General features: G+C 42.8%; 1 protein-coding gene and 1 non-coding gene across 5 annotated transcripts in view; both read left to right on the forward strand.

The window, feature by feature from the left end:
• The window catches only part of TIC62 (NAD(P)-binding Rossmann-fold superfamily protein), a 28,911-nt gene extending 17,275 nt beyond the window's left edge, over positions 1-11,636 (forward strand). For 3 of the 4 annotated variants that reach the window (XM_088945186.1, XM_088945188.1, XM_088945189.1), the window contains 8 exons: positions 8,529-8,650; positions 8,798-9,013; positions 9,095-9,310; positions 9,401-9,604; positions 9,687-9,893; positions 10,462-10,662; positions 10,894-10,966; positions 11,406-11,636. In XM_088945186.1, the coding sequence (XP_088801312.1) occupies positions 8,529-8,650; positions 8,798-9,013; positions 9,095-9,310; positions 9,401-9,604; positions 9,687-9,893; positions 10,462-10,662; positions 10,894-10,936 (1,209 nt within the window). In that variant the 3' untranslated portion in view covers positions 10,937-10,966; positions 11,406-11,636. The remainder of the gene's footprint in view (positions 1-8,528; positions 8,651-8,797; positions 9,014-9,094; positions 9,311-9,400; positions 9,605-9,686; positions 9,894-10,461; positions 10,663-10,893; positions 10,967-11,405) is intronic. The other variant, XM_088945187.1, reaches the window with a different exon arrangement.
• A 6,457-nt stretch (positions 11,637-18,093) lies between these two features.
• Positions 18,094-18,167, forward strand: TRNAE-UUC (transfer RNA glutamic acid (anticodon UUC)). Its single transcript has one exon. It is a non-coding gene; the product is annotated as a tRNA-Glu (tRNA).
• The last annotated feature ends 8,858 nt before the right edge of the window (positions 18,168-27,025 follow it).

The raw sequence follows: 27,025 nt of genomic DNA on the forward strand, positions 1-27,025 counted from the left end.
ACACAACTGGCAAAATTCACCTATAGTCATAGTGTATCTTGTGCCGATGCTGTCCCATGCTGATACGATATGCCCCGTATTAGGCATATCATGTCGATATTTTAATCATTTTTTTTAACATCCATCTAGAACAACCCCACGAGAAACTTGTTGCAAGTGATAACAATACTTTGATGTTGTTAGCGATTGGTGCAAAGGTTTGTAAGTAATTAATGCCATAAGCCTATGTATATCCCTTAGCAACTAGCTGGGCCTTGTATCTTTTAATTTAACCATCGGCATTGCACTTCACCGTAAATACCCATATGCACTAATAGGTTTCTTCCCTCTTGGTTGATCCACTAGCTCCCAAGTATCATTTTTGATAAAAGCATCCATCTCAACTTTCATTGCTTCTTTCCACTCAAGCACCATTAGGGCTTCCTGTACTGTTTTAGGAATGGGTATAGCAACAATGGATGCCAAAAAATATTCATATGGTGGTGAAAGATGATCATAAGAAAGAAATTGGGAAATGCACTGGGCAGCAAATGAGGTACAAAGATGCTTCTCTTTGTGGATTGTGTAGAAAAGATGGGCTGAATGGCCCATAGGCTGCTTATCCTTCTTTGTTTTTTATGTTCTTTGTTGTAATGGGCCTTATTCTTTCTTGTGTTATGTTTTTTAATTTTCTGCCCAACTAGGGGCTTCTCCATAAATTATTAAAGTTTAACTTAATGAAATGGAATTAGGGGTGTAAGAGAGAAGGTTAATGTTCGAAAATCTCTCTCTAAACCCTAGTTGCCGCCACCTTCCTCCTCTTCTTCTTCTTCTTCTTCTTCTTCTTCTTCTTCTTGAAATCTGATTTCTACTATTTTCTTTTGAATTTTTGCAACTTTCTAAACAGTCATTTCTTTTCAAAATGCTGTTTTTCTTCTTGGTATCAGAGTAGACTCGTTTTTTCCCTCTTTTCACCTATTTTTTCCCATACACAGTTTATATGGAGAACTGAATCGTATGAATAGTTAAAGAAGCATATTTCAGCCTAGTTGTTAGTGGTTTCTGGAGAGAAGGGGGCTGGTTTTGTTGTCCTCTTGACAAATTCAAGTGTGTTGCCCGAAACCCTAATTTTCTAGAGAAATCTGATTACGGGCCCCATAGGGAGTTTGACCTAGGCGCTCAGTGACTAAAGGCCTTCTCATCCTTCATCTTGAAGATCGAATCAAGTGGATTGGCGTTCTGTAAAGTCTACAAGGAGCGATTGAGTTTTCTGTGAGGCGAATGCCTTATGTCATTTTCATTTGGGAGTGGCCATGAGGCGAATGGAATATATCTGCTGGATACTCCTAGACAATGCCATGAACAACCTGGCAAAGCTGTTTTGGGTCTACATCTACAGAGTCCATCAGTCGAGTCATGTTATGTCATTTTCGTTTGGGTCATCTTTCTTTTTTTGCATTAAGCCATTTATTTCCAGAACTGCTTAAGGGAATTAATTTGTCCAGTCTTCATTATGAGTCCTGTGAACTGTCAAAACATTGTAGAAATAGTTATCCTCTGAGTAATAAAAGATCTTCTTTTCATATTGTGCACTTTGATGTGTGGGGGCCTTACCACTTACCTTCAATGGGTGGCTACAAATATTTTATCTTGTTCATTGATGACTTTTCTCGGTTCACTTGGATATTTTTTATGAAGTCCCATGATGAAGTTCCCAAACTTGTGAGGCAATTCCATAAATTTGTCCTAACCCAGTTTGATACAAGATTTAAAATTTTCAAATCCGACAATGCAAAAGAATATTTTGAGAAAAACCTGACTTACTATCTCACTGATTTGGGGGTTATTCACCAAAGCTCCTGTGTTAGGACCCCAGAACAGAATGGAGTTGCTGAAAGAAAAAATAGACATATTGTTGAAGTTGCAAGAAGTATTCTATTTGCTTCACATGTCCCTACAAAGTTTTGGGGTGATGTTATTCTCACTACTACCTACCTTATCAACCGTATGCCATCCAGGGTTTTGGGGTTTAAGTCTCCCTTTAGTCTTCTTCATCCGGACAAGAATCCTTTTCCTATTCCTCTTCATATCTTTGGCTGCACTTGTTATGTACATATCCCAAGTGTCCAGAGACATAAATTTGAACCAAAAGCCCACAAGTGTATCTTCCTTGGTTATTCTCTCACACAGAAGGGTTACTATTGTTTTGATCCGAAGACTGGCACTCGGTATGCCTTAATGGATATCACCTTTGATGAGCTTTCTTCCTTTTATGATTCTTATCAGGAGAGACATTGTCCAAAGGGGGAGAATTTGTCACAGTTGTTTGCTCTTCCCCTTCTTGACCTAGTTGAGTCTTTTGTTGAGACTCTTCCTCCTTCAAATGAGTCAATGGAGGACCAGTCATTTCACTCTCATTCCAGTGTTCCTATCCCTCCTCCTTTACCTCCTCACCCTCTTTTTAATCCCAGGTTGTACCAACGACAGAGAACCAGAAATGAGTAGATTGTTTCCCCTACAACACATGAGCCTCATGCACTTCCAGTTATAAAAGAGACAAAAAGTACTGTTATAGCCCCTTTGGAGCCATCCTTCCCAGACCTTGATATTCTCATTGCTATTAGGAAAGGAAAAAGGAAGTGTACTGCACATTGCATTTCCAAACACCCTTCTTATAGTTTTCTCTCTCCTTCATATTTTGCCTACCTTTCTTCTATTGCTTCTAACCCAAGTCCTAGGTCTATGTCAGAAGCTCTTACTATTCCAGAATGGAGGGATGCTATGAGAACAGAAATTGATGCCTTGCACAAGAATGACACTTGGGAAATGGTTGACTTGCCTGAAGGGAAGGATCTAGTAGGCTATAAGTGGGCATTTACCATCAAATATCATGCTGATGACACTATTGAAAGGTACAAGTCTAGCTGGTTGCAAAAGGCTATACACAAACATATGGGATTGATTATCTGGAGACCTTTGCCTTTGTTGCCAATATGACTTTTGTGAGAATTCTGCTATCTTTGGCTGCACACTCAAACTGGCCACTTTATCAGCTAGATGTAAAGAATGCATTTCTGAATGGAGAGTTACATGAAGAGGTCTATATGTCTCTTCCTCCAGGGATGTATGAAACAGATATGAAAGGAAAGGTCTACAAGCTGAAGAAATCTCTTTATGGACCTAAACAGTCTCCTAGAGCATGGTTTGAAAGGTTTAGGCTGCCCTTGTTAGCTTTGGCTATGTACAAACATAGTCTAATCATACCCTCTTTGTGAAGAGGAGAGGATCCTTGGTCGTTTACCTGATTGTGTATGTTGATGATATTGTTGTGACTGGTAATGATGTATCAAGGATTATTGATCTCAAATCTTTCTTTCATACAGAGTTTGAGATCAAAGATTTGGGGGAATTGAGATACTTTCTTGGCATAGAAGTTGCTAGATCCAAGGATGGGATCCTTATCTCTCAGAGAAAGTATGTTATTGATTTTCTCTCTGAAACAGGGAAGATGGGTGCTAGACCAGTTGCTACTTCTATCGATATGAGTCATAAATTCTCTACTTCAGATGGAATATTGTTAAAAGATAAGGGAGTCTTCCAGAGACTACTTGGAAAACTTCTCTATCTATGCATGACTCGGCCAAACATTGCATATGCTATCAGTTGCATCAATCAGTTCCTGCATGCTCCCAGGGATACTCACATGGAAACAACAGAGCGGATTCTGCGTTATTTGAAGGGCTCCCCTGGAAAGGGGATTCTATTTGCTAAGCATGGCCATATGAAACTTGAAGCCTACATAGATGCTGATTGGGCCGGAAACATTGATGACAAAAGATCTACCTCTGGGTACTATAGCTTGGTGGCAGGTAATATTGTCTCTTGGAGAAGCAAAAAACAATCAATTGTTGCTCAATCTTCAACCGAAGCAAAATACAGAGCCATGGCTCATGGAGTTTCTGAACTACTGTGGCTTAGATCCTTGATGGAGGAACTGGGTATTGAGCATGATAAGCCAATGATGTTATACTGTGATAATCAGGCCGCCATCAACATTGCTCACAACCCAGTGCAACGTGATAGAACTAAACATATTGAAGTTGACAGACAATTCGAGAAAAAAGTGGCTTCTAGAAAAGTGTGTCTACTTTTCATCACCTCTGAAGGACAGTTAGTTGATTTCCTCACCAAGGGCATTCCCAAGGCTAAACTTCAGCATGATACTGGCAAGCTTGGCATGATTGACATCTATTCTCAGCTTGAGGGGGAGTGTAGAGAAGATGGGCCGAATGGCCCATAGGTTGCTTACCATTCTTTATTTTTTATGTTCTTTGCTGTAATGGGCCTTAATTTGGGCCTTATTCTTTCTTGTGTTATGTTTCTTAATTTTCTGCCCAACTAGGGGCCTCTCTGTAAATTATTAAAGTTTAACTAAATGAAATGGAATTAGGGGTGTAAGAGAGAAGGTTAATGTTCGAAAGTCTCTCTCTCCGAACCCTAGTTTCCGCCACCTTCTTCTTCTTCTCTCCTCTTGAAATCTGATTTCTGGTACTTTCTTTTGAATTTTTGCAACTTTCTAAACAGTCCTTTCTTTTTAAAAGGTTGTTTTTCTTCTGATTGCAATAGGAAGATCAAGATCATTTTGAAGTAGGTTGAGGCTTAGTGGCAATAGGTATGTCATTTGTGGTAGTAGTGGGTAAAGAAGCTATAGTACCTGGATCTAGTGCCATAGAGGAGACTGGAACTGGCCTAGACTATTCATGACCGAAATCAACTTGCCTCCACTACCTATGAAACATCCTCAGTTCTTTGCACTTTTGACAGTTCCCCTCAACACACTCCCCTTCAGTAACTGGAATAGACAATGAGACTTATGAGGCAAAAACACCCTTTTTACCACTATCCCCTTGAGCTGAAGCCCTAGGATAATAAGGGACATCCTCAAAAATCTAACATCCATAGACACAAAACCAGTCCTAGAGACGGGACCATAACAACAATACCCCTTTTGATTTTGTGCATACCCAAAAAAATGAAAAAAAAAAACAAAAAAAAAACACTTGACTACCGATGAGGCCCAAGGATTTGAACAAGTGTACCAAAAGTCTTACGATGAATAGTGAACAAGTCCTTATCTGGATATAACAGATTAAAAGGAGCTTTCATATAAAAAACCTATGAAGGAACCCTGTTGATGAGATAAACAACTAAGTGGATGGCATCCCCCTAGACATTAGAATTCACCATGATGCTCCTAGCAACTTCTAAGGTGTGTTTGTTCTTTCTCTCAACTACTCCATTTTGCTAAGGTATATGGGTTCAGGTACTCTAATGGCATTACATATATTTTTTTGTTCTAATTCCAAACCAAGTGACTAAATTAAAACCATTTGGTGAAAAGAACAGATTAGAGTAGGGATCTCATCTTGAGAGTGCATAAGATAAACCCATGAGAAACGAGAATACTCATCAACAAATAACAAGAAATATCTATATCCCCCCATAACAATAATATGATATGGTCCCCAAACATCGGTATGCATAATTTCAAAAGGAATAATGCTTCTTTTAGTGCTTAATGGATAAGTTGATCAACAATGCTTTGCAAGTTTACAACTTTCACGTCTCAAGGTGGACTCTTGGACTGACTCAAACAAAGTAAGAAAGAGACTCTTCAAAGACCCAAAAGATAAATGACTCAACCGATTATGAAAAAGCATAATCTAACTTACTGATTGAGAAAAAAAAACCTCCCAACTTCTTTATTCCTCCCAGGTGGATGTTCAAGCAAGTAGATTACATTCATCTCACAGCCAGTCCCATTCACCTTCCTTGTCGCCAGATCCTAAAAGACATAATAATCAAGAAAAAATGCCACTGAACAATTATAATTTTTAGTGATACTACTAACTGAAAGCAAATTAGTAATTTAGTATTGACCTTAGGAACATTCAGGACTGAGGACAACAAAATGGCATTAGACACTCTAATGTCCCCCTTGACAAAAATAAGAATAAGACAGCCATCAACAATGGATATTTTGTCTTTGTCAAAGGACAAGCAATAAGAGGTGAATAAAGACACTGTTCATATGATCAAAGGCACTCAAATCTACAATCCAAAAAAGGCTGATGTTACTTGGGGCTGAGGCATGATAGGCAGGCCTGTATCTGAGTGTGCAAAAGCTGAGGATGCTGAGGTAGAAGTAGAAGGTACAACAGCTGTTTGAGACTATCCGGTAATGTCAACATCACTCTCCAGCTGATTAAAGGAAGCTCTGACTACAGCCAAGGAATCTAGGGAACTATATCTAGTTTTTCTCGTGGATGGAAGCTCTTTAATAGCAACTGCATTGGAATTTCCTTTCTTATTCTTGATCCTTGCTAGAATAAAATGAGGATGAAGCTTCCAACAAGTGTTCTTGGTGTGTTTTGACTTTTTGCAATAGTCACAAACTCTTTTCTTCCTTATTTATATCTACTAAAGCTGATCCATAGTTGGAATCTACAACATAACCTTCCTCTTAATTTCCTCACTATGTACTAGTGAGTAGGCCTGAGACAAGGTGACACTTATCTTTAATAAGGAGTTCTTGTCTCACAATGTCATAGTTTGAATTCAATCCAGCTAGGAATTCAAACACCCTTTTCGTTTCAACAAGCTTATGTCATTGCATCATTTTGGCTCTCCCACTCAATTGTCTTCAAGTGATTAACTCACGTCATAAGGTTTTCAGGGTGGAGAAGTAAGCTGATATAGGTTCATCCCCCTGTTTAAGATTGTTCATCTCACTTTTCAACTCATAGGCTCTAGCAACATTAAAGGGCTGAGAATAGGTCCCCTTCATATTATCCCAAATCTCCTTAGGAATCTTTGTACAAGGGTAGTTTTTGCTGATATGAGACAGCATGGAATTGCACAACCAAGTTCTAACAAGATAGTTTTCTTAAACCCACTTAGCATGTGACAGGTCTTCCCTTGTTGGTTTCTTAGTGTCTCCTATCACATATCCTAGCTTTCCTCTTCATCATAGCCATCATGGTCGATTGAGCACACTCCAAATAATTTGTTCCATCAAATTTTACTGCAGTAATCTGAAAAGAATTGTTGTCAACAACACTTCTAGTCCCCACAATTCCTTTCCCATGTGATTTGGATTCATTCCCAATTGCCTACGTGTGATTTGGATTCATTCCCACTCCTTTCCACACAAACTAGCCCCTCCAAGAGAAGAACTCTCAGAGAAAACCCTAGAATCAGCTCTGGAGAAAGTATAAAACTGATAACTGCTCTCTCTAGAGCATTCTAAAACAATTCTAATAACTGTTGATCTCAAGAACAATGTGAAATCTACCTAGAAAAACCTGAGTGCCACCTTCAATCAATGGTTTAAACCCTAAACCTCAAACTGACCTGTTTTCTCTGACTCTTCCTAGTCACTGGGCAATCTCCAAGATTTCACACCTTGGGCACCTCCTATAATTTCCAATGACCTCCAAGAATCAGGCGGTGAAATCTGTAAACTCCAGCCCTAGAGAATTCTCATGTAGCCGGCTGGATGAAGTCCAAATGAGAATCCAAATTGATCATAAACCTTGCTCTCATACCAAGTTGGCTGTAACCAATGGTAATCAGACCTGTGTTTTGCAAGAAAAACAGCAGAAGAGAGAAAAGAAAGAGGGAGATAAAGGAAGAAGAAGAAGAAGAAGAAGAGAAAAGACAGAGAAAATGAATAAAAAGATGTGCAGATTCTAATGGTACTGCTGCCCCAACGAATTGCTATATAGGGCCCGTTCTTTTTTTTTTTGGGATTTTGAGAGGGGTGAAAGTTGGTCAATGGGATTTTATTTCCCATTGACCAAGATACTCATATTCTTTTTTCAGATTTATGTGGGGTCTATGGAAAATTTATTTTCCCTGGGTATTACTTACTCTTACCCGAGTAAGTAATACCCATCTCCTAGGTGGGTAACTTACTTTCCCACCTGGGGAGAAAGTTGCCAACACTTGGATAGGACAAAATTGCCCCTTTTAATAATGGCTTTTTATGGCTAAACCTGTCATTGTCTTATCTACCTGGGAAATAAAAGAACATGGGTAAATGCACTGACCTGGGCACCCGGGTAAGTAACTTCCTGAAAAACAAACGGGGCCTTATATTAATCAATAGAAGAGGTACAAAGACATGAATACCCATTCCACCTATATAAAAGAGAGAAGCAATAACAAATAATAATAAAACAGTAACAAATAAGCAATAAGTAGTGAGACCACAAAATAATTAGTGGTATCTCTACACCTTTTTAACTAAGGTTGTTTATTTACTTATATTTTCAATCTTTTCTTTTTCTAAGATTCAATTATCAGTTTGTATATTGCATTAGATGCCATTGAATACATGCTTACAGAAATATACATGGCAAGTAAAACGGCTGTAAGATGAAAGATCAACAAAGGTGCTATTCTAATAAGTGCATTATGCTTTGCTTAGTATATTAGTTATAAGGAAAAGATGATTTCACACATTATCACTTCTCCTGTCTTATCAGGAACTGCAACGTTCAAAGTTACCTGATCTTTCACCCATATCTGAAGCTAAGAGTGATACCATTGAGAAAGAACCTGCCCAAATGACAGTGGAGACAACAAGACCGCTCTCTCCATATATTGTGTAATTTTGCTTAACTAATGGTCTCTCTCATAAGTATAGGACATGAAGATTTAACTAATAGTCTCTCTCATAACTAATAGCCCATTGAGAAAGAACTCTATGGGCTAATTGTGCATTTTCCCTCTTTTTTTTTTTTTTACTCTGCAGATATGAAGATTTAAAACCACCAACATCTCCTACTCCAACTCCAAGCAATGTTCCTGGAACTGCTCAAGCAAGAGATACAGGTTCTGTAGAGGAAGAATTGAAGTCCATCTTTTCAGATATTCAAACTAACTTGTCAGAATCCACAAGCACGGTTGCTGAAAAGGAATCTATCCAAACAGAAATGAAGAAAGCAAGACCTCTCTCTCCCTATATTGTGTAAGCCCATGTAATTGACATCAAGGATCATAGTAGCAGTTTAATTTACTTTCATTTTTACTATTTGATTATATTCCTCAGTTATGATGATCTAAAACCACCAACATCTCCTACTCCAACTCCAAGCAATGTTCATGGAACTACTCAAGCAAGAGATGCAGATTCTGTAGAGGCAGAATTGAAGTCTATCGTTTCAAATATTCAGACTAACTTGTCAGAATCCACAAGCATGGTTGCTGAAAAGGAATCTATCCAAACAGAAATGAAGAAAGCAAGGCCTCTCTCTCCCTATATTGTGTAAGCCCACATAATTGACATAATTGACATCAAGGATCATAGTATCAATTTAATTTACTTTCATTTTTACTATTTGATTATATTCCTCAGTTATGATGATCTAAGGCCACCAACATCTCCTACTCCAACTCCATCTGGTGGTCCCAAAGTACATGTAAATGTCAAGCAAGCAGAGTCAAAGCCTGATGCAGCAGATGTTGGCATCAGCATACCACGTCCGATAACTGCTGATGCTGATACAGATTTGGCTAAAGATGAAGTGCAGAAAGCAGGGCATCTTTCACCTTATGTTGTGTAAGCCAGTTAATCTAATGCCTGCCTATTATAAAGTCATGGGGATGGGATGATTTCTTTATGAGCTGAGATTGTTTTACAGTTACGAGAATTTGAAACCACCTACATCTCCAGCCCCCACACCAAGTGGTTCTCAAGAAAAACTGGTTAATTCCGTGCCACCAGTCAAGGCTGAATCACCATCTCCCGCTGGTAGTTATGTAGCAGAGAGAACACTTACTGAAATAGTTGAAAGGGAAATTCCTCAAGTTCCAACTCAGAAACCAAGTAACCTTTCACCATACTATGTGTAAGACTACCATCTTAATCTTGAAATAGTTGACTTGACCTAATCTTAATCCTCCTCTTGTTGCTACTTCAAATATGCTATAATTATATTTATTTTCAGTATTACTACATATTTCAACCTAGTTGTACATATCCTTTTACTAATTTCTTCTATAAATGTTCCCTATCTAGAAAAACATAAAAAGGTCAATATTATATGTGAACTGATGATCTATGGATCATAGTACAATTAAGGCATACTATTACCCTCTCAATAATTGGACAAACAACTTCAATATCCAAGAAAAGGCAACTACTGCTTTTGGAGGAATTATCTTTCATTGATTTATAATAGCATGCATCTTTCCCTAGTTTTACCACAATTTTTCGTTTTCTTTGTCTCTTAGAATGAACAGGACACAGGACCAAATAGGTCATTTTTACCTGGTTGGTATTTGAGTGGAACTGAGCGCTTTTCTTTCTAAAACACTTTGTAGGCCTCAAGAGATGTTAATTGTGAACATCCTTCGCAACAATTTTTCAGTTGATATCATTATTTTTTTCTAGTTACTGAATACTACTTTTTTTAGGTATGATGACTTGAAGCCACCTACTTCACCATCTCCTAGTGTACCTACTGTATCTATCCTCTCAACGTCTACTACAGATGGTGGAGCTCTGATGCCTTCCAAGTCTAGCAACGATGAAGCTCAACCTGTACCATCTGATAATCCGGGAGTCAAAGAGCATTCTGACAGGCCAAAATCAAGGCCACTTTCTCCTTTCACTATGTAAGCTATAATATTTTCTTTTTTATGTGAATTCCACATCGAACTTTTAATGGGAAATCGTGTCTTCCTACATGCAAATGCATTTTTCTTTCAAGCTTGTGACCTGTATGTTTCAACCTGAGGATTTCAATCATTCTAGAATATTCTCATTTAAGCCATTCCGATTTATTTCCATCAGAAGATTTGAATCATTCAATTTCCAAATCTTATTTTCTCTTTGCCAATGCACAGGTACGAGGACTTAAAACCCCCAACCTCCCCCATGCCATCCTAAAGTTATAGGAATCTCCATTGACCTACTGAGGTAAAGTAGCATCTCTTAAATCCCATTTCTAATCGATTGAGTAATCCTTGTTAGGGCATTTAAAAGACCTGAATAACTTTGGATTACATGAAAATAACACATTATATTTTTGTGTTAGAGAAGTTGGTGTAAACACATTACATTCGGCTTCAAAAAAAGAAAAAAGGAAAAACATTACATTCAATTTGAATTTGACCAAATGCAAATTGCAAGTCAAGGGAGTGTTTGACAACATGGTTGATTTTGTTTTTAAAAACAAAAACAACTGCCACGTCAGCAAAATTATATTGTTTTTGCTGATGTTGGCAATTACTTTTGTTTTAAAAAACTAAAGTTACAAAACCAACCATATTGTCCAACACCCCCTAAGTTTTCTCTTTTGCTTTTGTTCTTCCTGGAATGCCATCTTCATCATTGTTTAAATGTGAAAATAATGCAGAACGGGGTCTGGACAGTCGCATAGGATGACCTGCCGAGGTTTAAATTCAAACCTGTTGGGTTTGTGAGGGTGTGGCAATTGGCAAACACGTACTACATGGATATGCAATTTTCAATGGAATTCGCTCGTCTAAACCTCTCTATTGGTTTGTACTGTTTACATTAATTTTCTGATTCGAATATTAATTTTGTTTTAAGTTTTAAGCTTTAAAGCCTATTCTTCTTTTCCAAATCTACTTGCTTCTCACAAGGTCTTACAAGTTATAACTTGTGTCTTGGGCTCTTAGCACATCATTCTACGATCCCGCATCTCCTGATCACTGAACTTGTGTACACAACATCTTAACTGTCATCATGGTGAGATGTTCCCAATGTGCATGTGCCGCTGTGGTGTTATATCCGCATGCTTTGTGGTCAGCAGATCTGCACCCGCATGCTATGAGTTTGGCTTCAGTTCCAACAGTCTTACATTCGGAATATCTCCCTATTTTGTGTTTTATTTCAATGAGTTAAGATTTTCTACCCACAAGAACCCTATCTACGTCTACCCACTCATTACTGTACGTTGAGAACATCTTCCATGTTTGCATGTTATCATTCACGGGGAGATGTTCGGTGTGGGTAGGACTCATGTGGACAGGAGATCTGAATTGTATTTCAAGGCAAATGCAAGGTTGCAAGAGGTTGTTCGGTGTGAGCACGAACTTAGAGGTGTAAAGTGGGCTGTGCTGGCCCATGGGCAGCCTGTGCAAGGTGCGGGCCGTGCCGTGTTGGCCCGCAGGTCGTGCTGTCTTCCCCAGTGAAAATTTTGGGGGTCGGCTAGGCACGGCTCACGGCCTGGGCCCATGCTATGTCGTGGGCTAGGCCGACCCGTGGGCCGAGCCTTGGGTTAGGTTTATTTAAAAAAATCGATAAAAAAATTAAAATTTTAATTTTATACGAATTTTATGTATAAAATTGCTTATATATGTAATAATTAAATAAATTAGTATAATAAAATTAAAAAAATATTTATTTTATTAATATATTATTATATAATTATAATTTCATGTAAAATATATATATGGGCCGGGTTGTAGGCTGGGTTGTGTTGGCCTACGGGTCACAGGCGGCACGGCCCGCATGATCGTGTTGAGCCGCGGGCAGCATGGCCCGCATGGTCGTGCCGAGCCACGGGCAGCACGGCCCGATTTATACCTCTACACGAACTTGCACCAACTGAAGCTGAACTCGCATGCTACTACTTCACTTTAAGTAGTGTGGCTAGTGATGCGACTACATTCACAATGGTTCTCGGCCTGCTCGATTGTGCTATGCCATGCCGGCTCATGGACCTAAAACCTCAAGCCCAGCACTACCCGCATGGTCATGCTGAGCCGCGGGCAGCACGGCCCGATTTATACACCTCTACACGAACTCGCACCAACTGAAGCTGAACTCGCATGCTACTGCTTCACTTTAAGTAGTGTGGCTAGTGACGCGGCTATATTCATAATGGTTCTCGGGCGCCTGGTCTATTGACCATATCAATGTTGTCAGGCTCGCTATGCAAATAAAACCGTTTTTGGTCATTGGGTCAGGTTGAGAGATTCGACCGATTGGTTCTCCCTTTAAACCGTCTGACCCGCTCAAATAAAAAAACAAAAAAAAAAAAAGAAAAGAAATGCCAAGTTATCTGTTAGTTATTTTGCATCAAAATAATCTCAACTCAATAAATATTATGCAACTTGTAACACTGTTAAAACATGTATTTCCCGAGTGTAAATGTTTCTAAGGGCCTAAAAACTGTTTTGGCCGCCTCTCGTGGTTTGAAAAATCTGATCTTCCTACAGTCCGATCCAGCTCTAAATCTGACGACACTGGATCACATTTGTGAGTATGGATTTCATCCTCACAAAATCCATTTTGTTTTTACGGCTTTTGCATGTGTGCATTGGAAACATTTTCATACTTTATGACTATTACAAGGTTGTGAGGACAGTGTAAGTTTCACAAATCCGAATTTCACATTTTTATGATGTGATATGATGTAGAAACGTTTTGTTGGTAACATATCCGGAGTGTTGTTGGACACTTGGACACTTGGACCCACTCATTCGGACCCTCCAATAAAATTTTCGCCACAATTCCAATGATAAGGGCACTTATTGGTAATTTAAAATAAGCAATTAAAGGCGGATGTCGATGCAGCTTGTTAGTTTGGGCCTTTGGCCACCGGTTTTTAGGTAAAATGATTTGATCGTCCAGTCCAAAACCCGATCAAACGGCATTGAAGTCTAAAATCAGACCTGGAGGAATTTACATCTGTGCCCCACAACGTCCCACAATACACCCCCCGGTGTATTGAGAACATCTCTAAATGATAGTGCTAGAATGATGCTTCCAATACATAGCGGGATGTGCTGTAAGACATTGTGAGGTGCAGATCTGAATTCGACCTAGAGCCAAAACACGTTCTTGGGTCAACAGGTCTGACGGCTCCGACTGCCCAACCATGGGACAATCAATTCAAGAGGGGAGGAGAGAGGAATCAATTATGATTAGTTTTACCAGAGTTGGAGAAAGAGAAACAAAATGGAACTCTTTTCTTTTGTCCTTTTCAACACCAAACACCAAGAACAGCGAACTTTGTCACCCATTGTTTCTCTCTCCTCTTCCTCTTTTTTCTCTTTTCTTCCATTCTCTTTGTCATTGCAACCCCCAACCAAAACCAGTTTCTCCCTGGAAACAGAGATACGAATGTTCCATTAAACACAGGGATACCGATCCTGAGAGTGTCGATGGGTGTCAACAGACACAGGCGGCGATGGGTGTTGATGCAGGTTGTTTGCTTTTATCAAGATCCACCCAGGCAATAATATAGATGCGCAGGAATCGTAGTTTGGCTGTCAATGTCAATCTCAATCATAAAATAGATAGATAGCAATATAGTACAGATCGGCAATGGGCCTGGTGGTTCGGTGCTGCAAAATGGTGGAGACTGGTGGCTCAAAGAGAATCGGTTGAACGAACAAACTGAGCAGCAACTGCCGTTAATTCTCATTAAAGTTTTCAACATGATGTGGCAAATTCAAGGGTCCATTAGTCGGCTATTGGCCTATTGGGCTTTTATTGACTATTATGTGAGCTAAGGACTATAGACGGGCCTTTCTTTGGGCGTCTGGATGAACTGGACACAAGAGTGTACACACCGGGCTGGGCTAACTATCACGAGTGAACACACCGGTGTTCAGTACAGATGGGCCCGGATGGGATCCACAGTGAATACTGGCGTAGTCACTCGTGATACGTAGGGGTGTCGATTAACCGGTTTTGGAGATCAAATCAGTTCCCTATAAGATTGCCCCCACAACGTGCCACGGCACATCTTATTGAGAACATCTTCCGATGATGATATTAGAAATAATGATGTCATCATCAGGAGATATTCCCAATACAAAACAGGGATGTGCTGTGGAACGTTGTGGGGGGCTGATTTAAATTCTTGGTTTTTGGATTGGATTCAATTCAAACTAGAACTAATCAAATTGGATTTGAACAGCCCAGTATAGAAATTGGGTTGGACTAAATCTAAATAAATTCATCCACTCTTATCGGTTTGAGTTGGACTTAAATCAAATCTTTACAATAGAACCGAAAACAAGAACCTTCGCATATGTGAGGGAAATTTTGCAAAAAAGAGCTTTCTGAGATCAAGAAGATTAAGTCTATCCGGAAAAAGATTAATCTATAAAATGAACAAATTTAAAAAAAAAATTATGAACAAATTTAAAAATGAACAAATTAAAATCTTTGATTTTAATCAATGTTTTCAAAACCGGACCGGACCCGATGGTTAAATTGGAATAGTTGGAAATCGGTCACCTGACCAGTTTTGTTTTACCCCAAAACCGCTATTTGACCAAAAATCATTGATTTGGTTAGCAAATTACTGACCCGAGCAATTGAACCATTCGACCTAGGAATGGATTTTTTCCATTTTTTGGGTTTTATTAGAGTGGGAAATCGGACCAGATGATTGGACCGAAAAACCAGGAACCAATCTCCATTTTACCCCAAAACCGTTATTTGGACAAACTCTTTATTTGATCAATGAACCACTAACCCAGGCAGTTGAACTGTTTGACCCGAGAACGATTTTGGTTGTTTTTCGATTTTCTTAAAAATTTTTATTTTTTGTTAGAGCGGGTTGTCTATTTGGACCAGACGGTCGGGCCATTTGACTTGAGAACTAGTCCCCCAAATTGGTTCTCTGTCCCATCTGGTTTTAAAAACCTTGATTTTAATGTTTCAGATCTTTTGTAATTTTAATTTGAAATTTTACTCGCATGGTTGTTGGATTATATAAAAAATTTTGATATTTCATTCAGTTTGAATTGGGTTGGACCCAATTTAGTCTATTTACATTTTAATGGACTGGATTAGATTTGGTTTGTATTGGATTTGGACTGAATTGAGTTTGGTCCATTTGTAAATGAATTCACATTCGAACACCCTTAGTGATAGGTAACCCAGCCTAGTTTGTACAATCTTGTCTCCAGCTAATCCGAACTTTTTCTTTAGCTTTATATGTGGGTATTTGGCATCAATGCGCTTCACAACCGATTCGTTTCTACTGGTGTGTTATGTGTGCCACATCAACAAATAAATGGAATCAGCTAGAAAATTGCATTTGGCACTCCTGATTCTTAAAAAAAAAAAACATTTTTGTAATGATTAACCATGGAATTTAGAAAATGAGGGGTTTTTTGAAACGTTAAAATGACATTTCTTGAATCACCCTAAAGACATGGTACATTGAAATTTGAAAAAGCTAGTTACTTTTTGAGATGTTACATAGTTTTTATTATATATGCTATGATATTTATGCAAATCACTTTAAATGCTCCCATTGGCGTACAATTCGATTTATCTATATATGTTTTTAGTAGAATAAGTTGTTTGGATTTCCTAAGACATTCTCGATTTTCCAAGAAATGGATCGCTTGTGAAACACCTTGGTGCCAAACAACTAGTATCATAGGACTCTGGCAAATTAAAATGGTTTCACTTTCTTCGACCCATCTCTTGTTTTCACTACGGATCTGCTACTCAGTCTTTCCACAACACTACCACTATATATTGGGAACATCTCCCCATGAATGACAAGATATGAATAACTGTAATGTACCGAGTTCACATCTACGCCCCATAAGGGGGCACCCCACAATGTCCCACAGTACAACTTGACCTTGTATTAGGAACATCTCCCGATGATGTCTCATCATCTCCCGTACTATCACTGGGAGATGTTCCCAATACAAGGTCGGGATGTGCTATGGGGCATTGTGGGGCACACCTTGTGGGGCGTAGATGTGAACTCTAATGTACCATGGTTAGAGATGTGAGAACCAACGTTTTCAAACCACCGTTGACTAGGACAGTCGAACCATTCGGCCCAAAAACCATCCAGGCAACCGGTTCCATTTTACCCCAAACCTAGAATCTAGTCAAAACTGTTAAAAAAATCAACAAATTGTTGACCCAGGCAGTCGACCCATCGACCTGTTCAATGATTTTTGACTGTTTTTTATTTTTTTAATTATTCTTTAGTTTGTTTAACTTTACTGTCAGAAGAATCTTTCATTCAAATCGGACGATTGGACCATTGATCCAAAAACCGGTGGACATAATGATTCAATTTTTGAATGATTTTTTAAAACGTTGGTGAGAATAGATTGTGAATAGCAGGAAGCCCTTTTACTCGAGACAGTGGGACAATCTTTTGCTAATGGGAATGCCCATTAATTGAACACAATCAATTGGAATTTGAATCTAATTCTGGTTTCGGATATTCTTTTAGGCATATAACCACATCAAACTGGACTTGAAAATTATGATCCGCAAGAAGGGGGACACTATATTGTTGGCCGTAGGGAATGGACCTAGCGTTAGGATCCAAATTGGAATCGGAATTGTTTATTCCCATCGCATGTTTGGTTCAAATAGGAATTTTGAGTCGGATTCAAATCATTGTTATTTGGCTAATTTGAAATTGAAATCGGAATCAATCGAAATTTTTCAATTTTATATTAATTTATTATTATTATTATTGTTATTATTATTATTATTAATTTTTTTATTAGCACTTATTATGAATATGTTATTACAATTTTATTAATATTCTATTAATAATTATTATTATAATTATTATATTATTATTATTACTTTAATAATATTTTATGATTTTATTAATATTAGGATTTTTTATTTTTTTTTGTAAAAAATTCTTTACTTCCTAAAAGACTCTGGATGGGAATCCCCCTGATTTCTACTTGTATCCTTTCTAATTGAATTTAATGAGACATCAATTCACTATACAAAGAGTATATAACATTTTTGTTGAGTAGATATATGTTAATAATTTTTTATTGGCAAGGACCAAAGTATCAAATATTAGGTGTTGTATCGCCTCTTGGTATTCTTGTTATATAAAGGTGTGTTTTTTATAAAACATTTAGATGGTGGCATGAGCTGCTATTTAAACTCTTTTTTTGAGAGCTTTAAAAATGAATTGAATTGAATAGAGCGTTTATTACCTGTTAATGGTGATTTTTGGATCAGGTGCTTTGGTTGAACTGTGGAGGTTATGTGTTCATTTGTCGCCTTGCAAAGATGAAAATTCATATTACGGAGAAGCATATCACCAATCCATTGTCGTCTAGTCCGGTTAGGATACCTGGCTTTCACCCAGGCGACCCGGGTTCAAATCCCGGCAATGGAAGTTTTTACAATTTTGTTCTGTACTTCCTATTTTCCTACAATGTCGCTCTGTTTTGTCGGGTTCTACAAAGACGGACTAACTGAAATGACACGGGCATGATCTTTCCTCTATTGCCGTGGAAAAGATGCAGAAACAATGACAACCGAGGGATATAAAGGTGTGGAATTCCCTTTCACAGTGATTGTTTTGATGTGGTTATTGAGATGATAAACAGATAAATATGATACGCAGAAGAGAACCTACAATAGTATCCAAGGTACCGGCAATTCATCTCAATTTCTCTCAATCAGGTAACATAAGCCAAAAATCATGTCTGTTTTTCCCTGCTTTTGTTCTCTTTTAGTTTTTCTTGTTGTATGAATATCCTGCAGCCCTGTTTCTGGGACCATTGTTTGAAGCTCCAAAGTTTACCCGGTCCATTGAGTGGGAGACTTTTACATGCATGTTTTATGTTTGGGATTTGTTGAACTTATTTATTGACTTAATCGATCAGTCGACATTTCATGAATGTACTCATTTCTCGTTGTTTATTTGGGGGAGGAGATTAAGATATTGCAGAGGATCTGGGCAGATGTATGACATACTTCGTATTTGTTTGATTCGGGAGTAGACTGGTGACAGTGAAGATTACATTCTTGGGATAATGTCAATGGGTTGTGATGGAGCGCGATCCGGCTGGTCTTAGCTGTCCGCTGTCTTGCTTCCGAACGGGGTAGCAGGGGACCTGAAACGGAGGAGATGGGAAAGCTCCGGGGGGGAACCCGGTGTAGAGGCTCCGAAGCTCAAGTTAGAATCCTTCAAAAGCAAGGTAATACCAGATAGCGCAAAGTTTACATACCTCCGTTGTCGGGGGGCAGGGGCTCTTATAGTCACTTCATGTACTTGTCCTGAGGCCCTTGTCAGATCGGGTATGATTACCCTTGCGCTTGTCAACTCGGCCGTCGTCCTTTATGCTGAGACAGAACCGTCACTGCCTAACCGTCTAACTGGAGATGGCGGCATCAGTGGCGGTGGCAGGTGGCCGTTTAGAGTGCTGCTGCCAAACGTCAGATCCCAAGTCAGTCAGGCATGGCGCCCTCGGGCACGGACTTCCCTAGTGTCAGGCATGGTATGACTTGTTTGGCTTTGGTGCCCAGAAGATGATGCGAAGTGCTGAGCGAGGCGGTCTTGAGCTCGGAGGTATCCCGAACTGTTACAAGGTGGGTCAGTTCGGCGAAGTGTATCCCGAGCTGTTACAAGGTGGGTCAGTTCGGCGAAGTGTATCCCGAGCTGTTACAAGGTGGGTCATTTCGGCGAAGTGTATCCCGAGCCGTTACAAGGTGGTAGTTCGGCGAAGTGTATCCCGAGCTGTTACAAGGTGGTAGTTCGGCGAAGTCTATCCCGAGCTGTTACAAGGTGGCAGTTCGGCGAAGTCTATCCCAAGCTGTTACAAGGGTCAGTTCGGCGAAGTCTATCCCGAGCTGTTACAAGGTGGCAGTTCGGTGAAGTCTATCCCGAGCTGTTACAAGGTGGCAGTTCGGCGAAGTCTATCCCGAGCTGTTACAAGGTGGGTCAGTTCGGCGAACTGTGTCCCCTTGTTCCCGCCTAGGCTTGGCCCCTTTTGTCGAGCTGTCGTTTCTGCCACGTGTCTCATAATAGAGAGGTCGGGCCAAATCTTCCTTCATCAATTCCCCCCCACTCCTTGCACCGAGGGTCTTGCCATGGTGCGGGGAGTTTTCGCGAGGTAGCTGGTGGATTTGTCCCGTCCTTCAAACCTTCACTGTACGAGACGCTTTTGCTAGGGTTCTTTCGGTTTTCGTGAAGGCTGGAAACGTGCTTACTCAAGAATGCTGGTGGTTGTGATCGCGCGTTTTAAATTTCAAACCAACTCGCGCCGCTGGGACGTGACAGCGGGTCATTTCAAAAAGGCACGCCACTACTGTACGTGCGCGGTCGACTGTCAGGGAGACGTGCGGCGCGTCAGTTACGAAAAGACTCGTGTCGAAGCGACGTCGGTTTCAAAAAGATGCGCTGACGTTTCGCTTTTCTCGGAAAGACGTGCGCCCGTCACGTCTCGACCTTAAGGGTTGTGCGGTCGGTAAGAACGTGGGCCATCGGATCATCTTCGGTCTGCACGATCGATTCTTGGTTACTGTAGATATAAATAGTGGGGGACCCCGGTTGTTGTCACTTCTGTGGTTTGTCTATTGAGTTCGCGTCCAACCCTTCAGCTCGCGTCCAAGTCTTTTCCAGCTCGCGTCAAGGCTGGTTATACAGTTCACGGTTCTTTGGTATTTCTTCAAACCTTCCGGTGAGTACTTTCTTGAATTCGTCTTTTCCCCAATGTCTAGCTTTGATAGCTCAGACGATTCTTCGAGTAGGGCCGATGTAGGTTCCACCAACCAAGTCGTGTCCCCAGACTGCCTCAGTGATCCTGAGGTGGAGTTTGAGGACTACGAACCAGTAGGTCGAGTCGCTTTGGGCAATTTGGCGTCTACCTCCCGCCGAGGTCGGATGCTAAACCAGTTTGGCCCTTCGACCATGACGCCTGAGGGGCTTCAATCCATACTTCTGTCTTATAATCTTCCTGGGGGGTACACATATTTTATTCCTTCGGGTAGCTTTCCTTGGGAACACGGTCCCAACGAGATTGTGATTTTTCGAGAGCAGCTTGCTGCAGGGTTGCGACTTCCTTTCCATCCCCTTCTCGTCGAAGTCATAAACCACTTCGGTGTCACCATTGGCCAGTTTCATTCGAACTCTATTCGGAACCTGGTGGGGACAATTTCCCTTTTTTGCGAGCAGAACTTTCCCTTAGACTTAGAGATATTCTCCTCTATCTTGATGCTCAAGAAACAGGCGGGTTCTCTTCCAAGGGGGGGACGGGCGTATTACCTTTCTCCTCGCCAGGGTTTCAAGCTTCTGCACGATCTTCCTAATAAGGTCCCGGCTTGGAAGCGGGACTACTTCGGCGTGCGAAGTGCACAAGGATGGCCCTTTCAGACCGGGTGGGGTGAGGCCGCTCCCGATTTGGGCGTAACTCTTGATAAAGAGACGGTGAAGAGTCTCCGGCAGTGGGCACGACAAGGCTTAAAGTGCCACCACTATTTAACGGAGGCTAAGCTTTTTGCAGCCGGCCTGAGTTCGGGTAGGTTTCTGGCTATGCGGCTTTTTTTTTTTTTTGATGTCGAACTCGTTTCTGTAGGTGTGATGGATGCAGAGAGAACTCATGGGGGCGTTTGTTCCAAGGTATGAAGAGGAGGAAGCGGGTCGCCAAGCGAACTCGTAACGAGCTGCCCCTGGATGAGGAGCCCCAAGCCCCAGACCATACGCCAGAGGATCTGCCCAGAGAGCCCGAAGTGACTTCGCCGGTGCACGAGACTGTCGGGGCGCCTTACGCTGAAACCACTCATACGGGCGCTCCTGCGTACTCAAGTGCTCCTGATCACTCCGGGTCCGCTCATACGCGGGCTGGGCCCTCAGGCTCGGGAGCTCAAGGGTAGTTTAGGAGCGTGTTGACGTCGAACTATGCTCTTCAGAAGAGTAGGGACGCTACTTTCCCCGAGGAGGTCGCGGCGTGGACCGATCTTCCCTTGAATCAGGTCGCTTGCCGCGCCGTAACACATGCCATGGTGGTAAGTTAGATTCTGTCTTCCTTTTTTATTCTGTTGCTTCTGCTGTCATTTTGCTCACTTGTTTCTTTTGGTAGGTGAATTCTTCGATTCATGCCTTGGCAGCCCAAGGGGAGAGGAGCTCGCGACAGGCGCGAGCTGCTGAGGCTGCCGCTCATGCTGCTGAAGAAGCCTTCCGTGCTGCAGAGGCAAATACCCGGGCTGCTGAGGCGGCTGCTTATGCTACTGAAAAGGCTGCTCGCGTCGCGATGGCCAGACAGGCGGGGTCTCAGCGTGACGCCGAGGCCATGGGGGTAGTTGTCAAGCATATGGCGGACTTGAAGTTGGATTTGCAGCATCAAGTCGAGTATCTTCAGGAGGACATTAGGGAGAGAACACAGATTTTTTCCCAAGGCATTGAAGACGCCAAGAATAAGGCAGTTGAAGACTACATTGCCTCCCCGCGTTTTGACGATCTGATGGTGGACTCTTACAGGAGGGGGTTCAAGTTGAGCCGGTGGATGATCCGGAATACAAACCCCAATGGCAAATGCTGCTGATGGCGAGCCGGACTCTAAAGGAGAGGCAGGGCCTTTGGGTGTTGTTGAAGTGCCTTCCGATGGCGAAGAAGTGGCTCCGGGCATGTAATTTTTTTTTTTTTTGCCAATGTACTGTTTCTTGCAATGGAGTGTCTTTTTCCCCTTGCTCATCTTCCCCGAGCTGTTTCTTTGCCGGGTTTTTTAAATTTCCGTGGTCTTTTGTGCCGCAAACTGATTTTTTTCCGAGCTGATAATGTGCTGTCTACGCCGAAGTTCCTCGGCTTGCCTTGTGGCACATAGGGCCTGATTTCGTCCACTTCGCTAGGTGGTTTATAGGTAGTATCGCCTCAAGTTCACGATGTTCCACGTTCGAGGTACTCGTTTGCCTTCCAAGGTTTCGAGTTCGTATGCGCCCCCGAGCGCTGTTTTTACTTTATAGGGCCCTTTCCAATTAGGTCCAAGCTTGCCGATGCCGGGTTCGGGCACCATAATCTTACAGAGGACCAGGTCGCCGACTCGGAAGCTTCGTTGCTTTACTCTGCTATTGTAGTAGCGAGCTACCTGCTGCTGGTATGCCGCTGTTCGGATGTGCGCGAGGTCCCTTACCTCGTCCAGTAGGTCGAGGTTGGTGCGTAACTCGTCTCTGTTCGTCCGATCGTCGTATGTTTCTAATCGCAACGTTGGTATTTCGATTTCCGCCAGGATCACCGCTTCAGTGCCGTAGGTGAGGTTGAAGGGGGTTTCTCCCGTGGCTGCTTTTTCGGTCGTTCGGTGAGCCCACAAGACACTTGGTAGCTCTTCGTCCCACAATCCCTTAGCTCGATCCAGACGTGCTTTCAGTCCACGCAGGATGGCTCTATTCATTACTTCCGTCTGATTGTTTGCCTGCGGGTGCGCGATTGACGTAAAATTTTGCCGAATCCCCATGTTCTGGCACCACTCTTGGAACTTGATATCCTCAAACTGTTTGCCGTTGTCGGAGATTAGAACCCGAGGTAACCCGAACCGACATACTATGTTCTTCCAAAAGAAGTTCTGTATGTTTCGAGCCGTGACAGTTGCCAGAGGTTCGGCTTCTATCCACTTCGTGAAATAATCTACCGCAACCACTAAGAATTTTCTTTCGCCTGTTGCTGGTGGGAATGGCCCTAGGAGGTCGATGCCCCATTGTGCAAAGGGCCACGGACTGGCGAGGTATTTGAGGTCGGAGGCAGGTTGATGGTGGATGTTAGCGTGCTTCTGACACTTGTCGCATTTTCTGACGAGCTCGACAGCTTCTGCCTTCATCGTTGGCCAGTAGTATCCTTGTCGAAGTGCCTATTGGGCGAGTGCTCTGCCCCCCAAATGTCCGCCGCACAGGTCTTCATGAGTGTCGCGGAGTACGAACTCGAATTCGGTAGGTCGCAAGCACCGCAAATAGGGGAGTGTGTACGACCGTCGGTATAACCGTTCGTCTATTATGATGTATTTGTCCACTTGGCGCTGCACCCTCTTTGCCGCATTGCATTCTGTAGGGAGGGTTCCGTCTATCAGGAAGCTCGAGAGTGGATCGATCCAGCTCGGCTCTGCTTCTAAGACGGGAGCGACCTCCTCTGTCTCCTCGAGAATACTAGGCCGAGGTAAGTCTTCTATGTACACAGTTCTCATATTGTTGTGACTCGTACTGGCTAACCGGGACAGGGCGTCGGCCTCAGTGTTTTTCTGACATCAGGATTTGCCTGATGATGTGTGACCGGAAGTTGAGCAGGGCTTCTTTTACTTTGGCCAAATATGCGATCATGGAGAGATCGCGTGCTTCGTATTCGCCGGTAACTTGGTTTACCACGAGCTGAGAATCGCTGCAGATGACCAAGTGTTTTGCCTTCACCTTTCGCTCTAGGTCCAGCCCGACGATCAGTGCTTTGTACTCTGCCTCGTTGTTGGATGCCGTGAACTCAAAGCGTAGTGCGTATTCTACTTTTGTGCCACTCGGGCCGCACAAGACTATTCCAGCTTCGCTGCCTTGCCGGTTCGAGGAACCATCCATGTGAAGGATCCAGGGCTCCTCATCCCAATTCGCTCTTCGCCTGACTAGGAGAGATGCCACACTGGGTGCTACTTCACGGGGTTCGGACTCTATGGGCTCAGGAGCTCCGGGTTCGCCGCAACTGGCTACCTCGGGCTCGACCTGTGGGGCTTCGTGGCTGAAAGTGCACTCGGCGATAAAATCTGCCAAGGCTTGGGCCTTGATAGCGGTTCTCGGTTTGTACTGGAGGTCGTACTCGCTGAGTTCGATGGCCCATTTCGTCAGTCGACCGGAGACTTCGGGTTTGAGTAAAACTTGTCTAAGAGGTTTGTCAGTTAGGACGATGACGGTGTGAGCCTGGAAGTACGGGCGGAGTTTACGAGCTGCTATTACTAGGGCATATGCTAGTTTTTCTATCTCTGGGTACCTTGCCTCTGCTCCCTGCAAAATTTTACTAACATAATATATGGGTCGTTGGACCCGGTCTGTTTCCTTTATTAGTACCGAACTGACTGCCTCGTCGCTCGCCGAGAGGTACAGTTCTAAGACCTCGGCCACCTCGGGCCGGGCTAAGGTTGGCACACTAGCGAGGTAACCTTTTAGTTCGTCGAACGCGAACTGGCAGTCCTAGGTCCACTCGAACCCTTTGCCTTTGACTGCCTTGAAGAATGGTAGGCAGCGGTCTGTTGACTTAGACAAGAAGTGGCTTAGAGCGGCTATGCGACCGTTTAGCCTCTGAACCTCTTTTACTTTCCGAGGTGGTTTCATATCTAGAATGGCTTTTATTTTGTCCGGGTTCGCCTCAATACCGCGTCGATTGACAATGTAGCCTAGGAACTTGCCCGAGGTGACGTCGAAGACACACTTGTTGGGATTCAACTTCATGCTAAACTGACGCAGGATTTGGAAAACAGAATCTAAGTCTTGTATTAACTCTTGTGAAAACTGAGTCTTGACGACCATGTTGTCTACATAGCACTCTATCTTCGTACCCATCAGGGGCCGAAATAGCCTATTTACAAGTCTTTGGAAAGTTGCCCCGGCATTTTTTAGTCCGAAGGGCATGACTTTGTAGCAATACAGGCCGAACTCGGTTATGAAGCTGGTTTTTTCCTCATCGGATGGGTCCATCCTAACTTGGTTGTAGCCCGAGTAGGCGTCCAGGAAGCTTAGCAACTCGTTTCCCGAGGTCGCGTCCACTATGCGGTCAATTCTGGGGAGGGGGAAGCAATCTTTCGGGCAAGCGCCACTTGCCGCTTGCCTTTTTTACCAACACTGGCTTGGCCACCCAGCTCGGGTAGTGGACTTCCCTTATGAAGTTTGCTGCGAGGAGCTTCTCAACCTCCTCGCTGACCGCTCTCTAGCGTTCTGGGGCTAAGTTGCGTTTCTTCTGTCTAACGGGTCTGACTACAGGGTCAGTATTAAGTTTGTGAGTTATCAGTCCGGGGCTAATGCCGGGCATGTCGGCCGCGGACCAGGCAAAAATATCTAAATTTTGAAGTAAAAAACTCACCAGTTCGGCTCGTAGTGGGTCTTCGATGGAAGCTCCGATGCTTAGTGTACGAGCTGGGTCCGTAGCTGAAGTCGGGATTGCGACTGTTTCCTCCGTGGGCGAAGCTCGCTCCTCACCTTGCTCCGCCGGCTGCTCTAGTTCGAGGTCGTCGGCCGCCTTGGTTTTTCCCTTTAGGGCGGCAACGTAGCACTTGCGGGACTCGAGTTGGTCGCCCCGCGCTACCCCTATACCGAAGTCCGTAGGGAACTTCATGGCCAAATAGTAGGTGGAGACTGCCGCCCGTAGGATATGCGTGATCGGCCGCCCTATTATGGCATTGTATGGGGAGGGGGTCGCGACCACCAGGAAATCATGGTTGAGTCTGACCGCACAAGACCATGTGCCGACTTCCACAGGGACAGTTACTTTTCCGAGGGGCCTGACTTCCTCTCCGCTGAAACCTACCAGGGGAGTGTTTGCGGGCTTCAGCTCGCTCCTCTTTAACTGCAGCTTGTCAAATGTTGATTTGAAGAGGATGTCCGCTGAGCTGCCCGAATCTACGAGTACGCGCCTGACCTCGAAGTCGTTGATCCTTAGCTTAATGACAAGCGCGTCATCATGGGGGTAGTGGACTCCTCGCGCGTCGTCCTCCGTGAAAAAGATTGGTTCTTCGATCTTTGGTCTTTTTGGGGGGTTCCGTTCTTCGAGGGCCGCTTCGCAAACTGAAGTCCGGGCTGCTGCCGAGGTACACCCCGCTACCATCGAACCTCCCACTATTACATGGATGGTTCCCCGAACTGGCCTCTCTTCCGGAGGCTGCTTCTGCAACGGTTCGGCAGGTCTATTGCTAGACTCGGGGGCATCCTTTTCGTGCTCCCTTTGTCGACATGCTTTATTGTTATTGCTGTGCTGTACAAAGTTTCTCAAGTATCCGCGACGGATGAGTCCCTCTATCTCGTCCCGGAGGTTATTACACAGTTCGGTGCTATGACCATGGTCTCTATGGAAACTACAATACAAATTCTTGTTTCTCTCGTTCGGATTTCCTTTTAGGCGAGGTGGCCACTTAACGTACGGAGCGTCTTTGATCGTCATTAAGATCTCTGTCTGCCTCGTGTTTAACGACGTGTAGTCCGTCCGAACTGCTAGGGGGGCCCAGAAGGACTGGTTCGGCTTCGGCTCCCGGGTCGGGTTTTTTCTATTCACCGGGTTGGAGAGCTCGCCTTCTCTCT

This window comes from Nelumbo lutea, chromosome 5, assembly GCF_056320005.1.
Source record: "Nelumbo lutea isolate HS-2025 chromosome 5, American lotus-T2T, whole genome shotgun sequence".
Lineage (NCBI taxonomy): Eukaryota > Viridiplantae > Streptophyta > Magnoliopsida > Proteales > Nelumbonaceae > Nelumbo > Nelumbo lutea.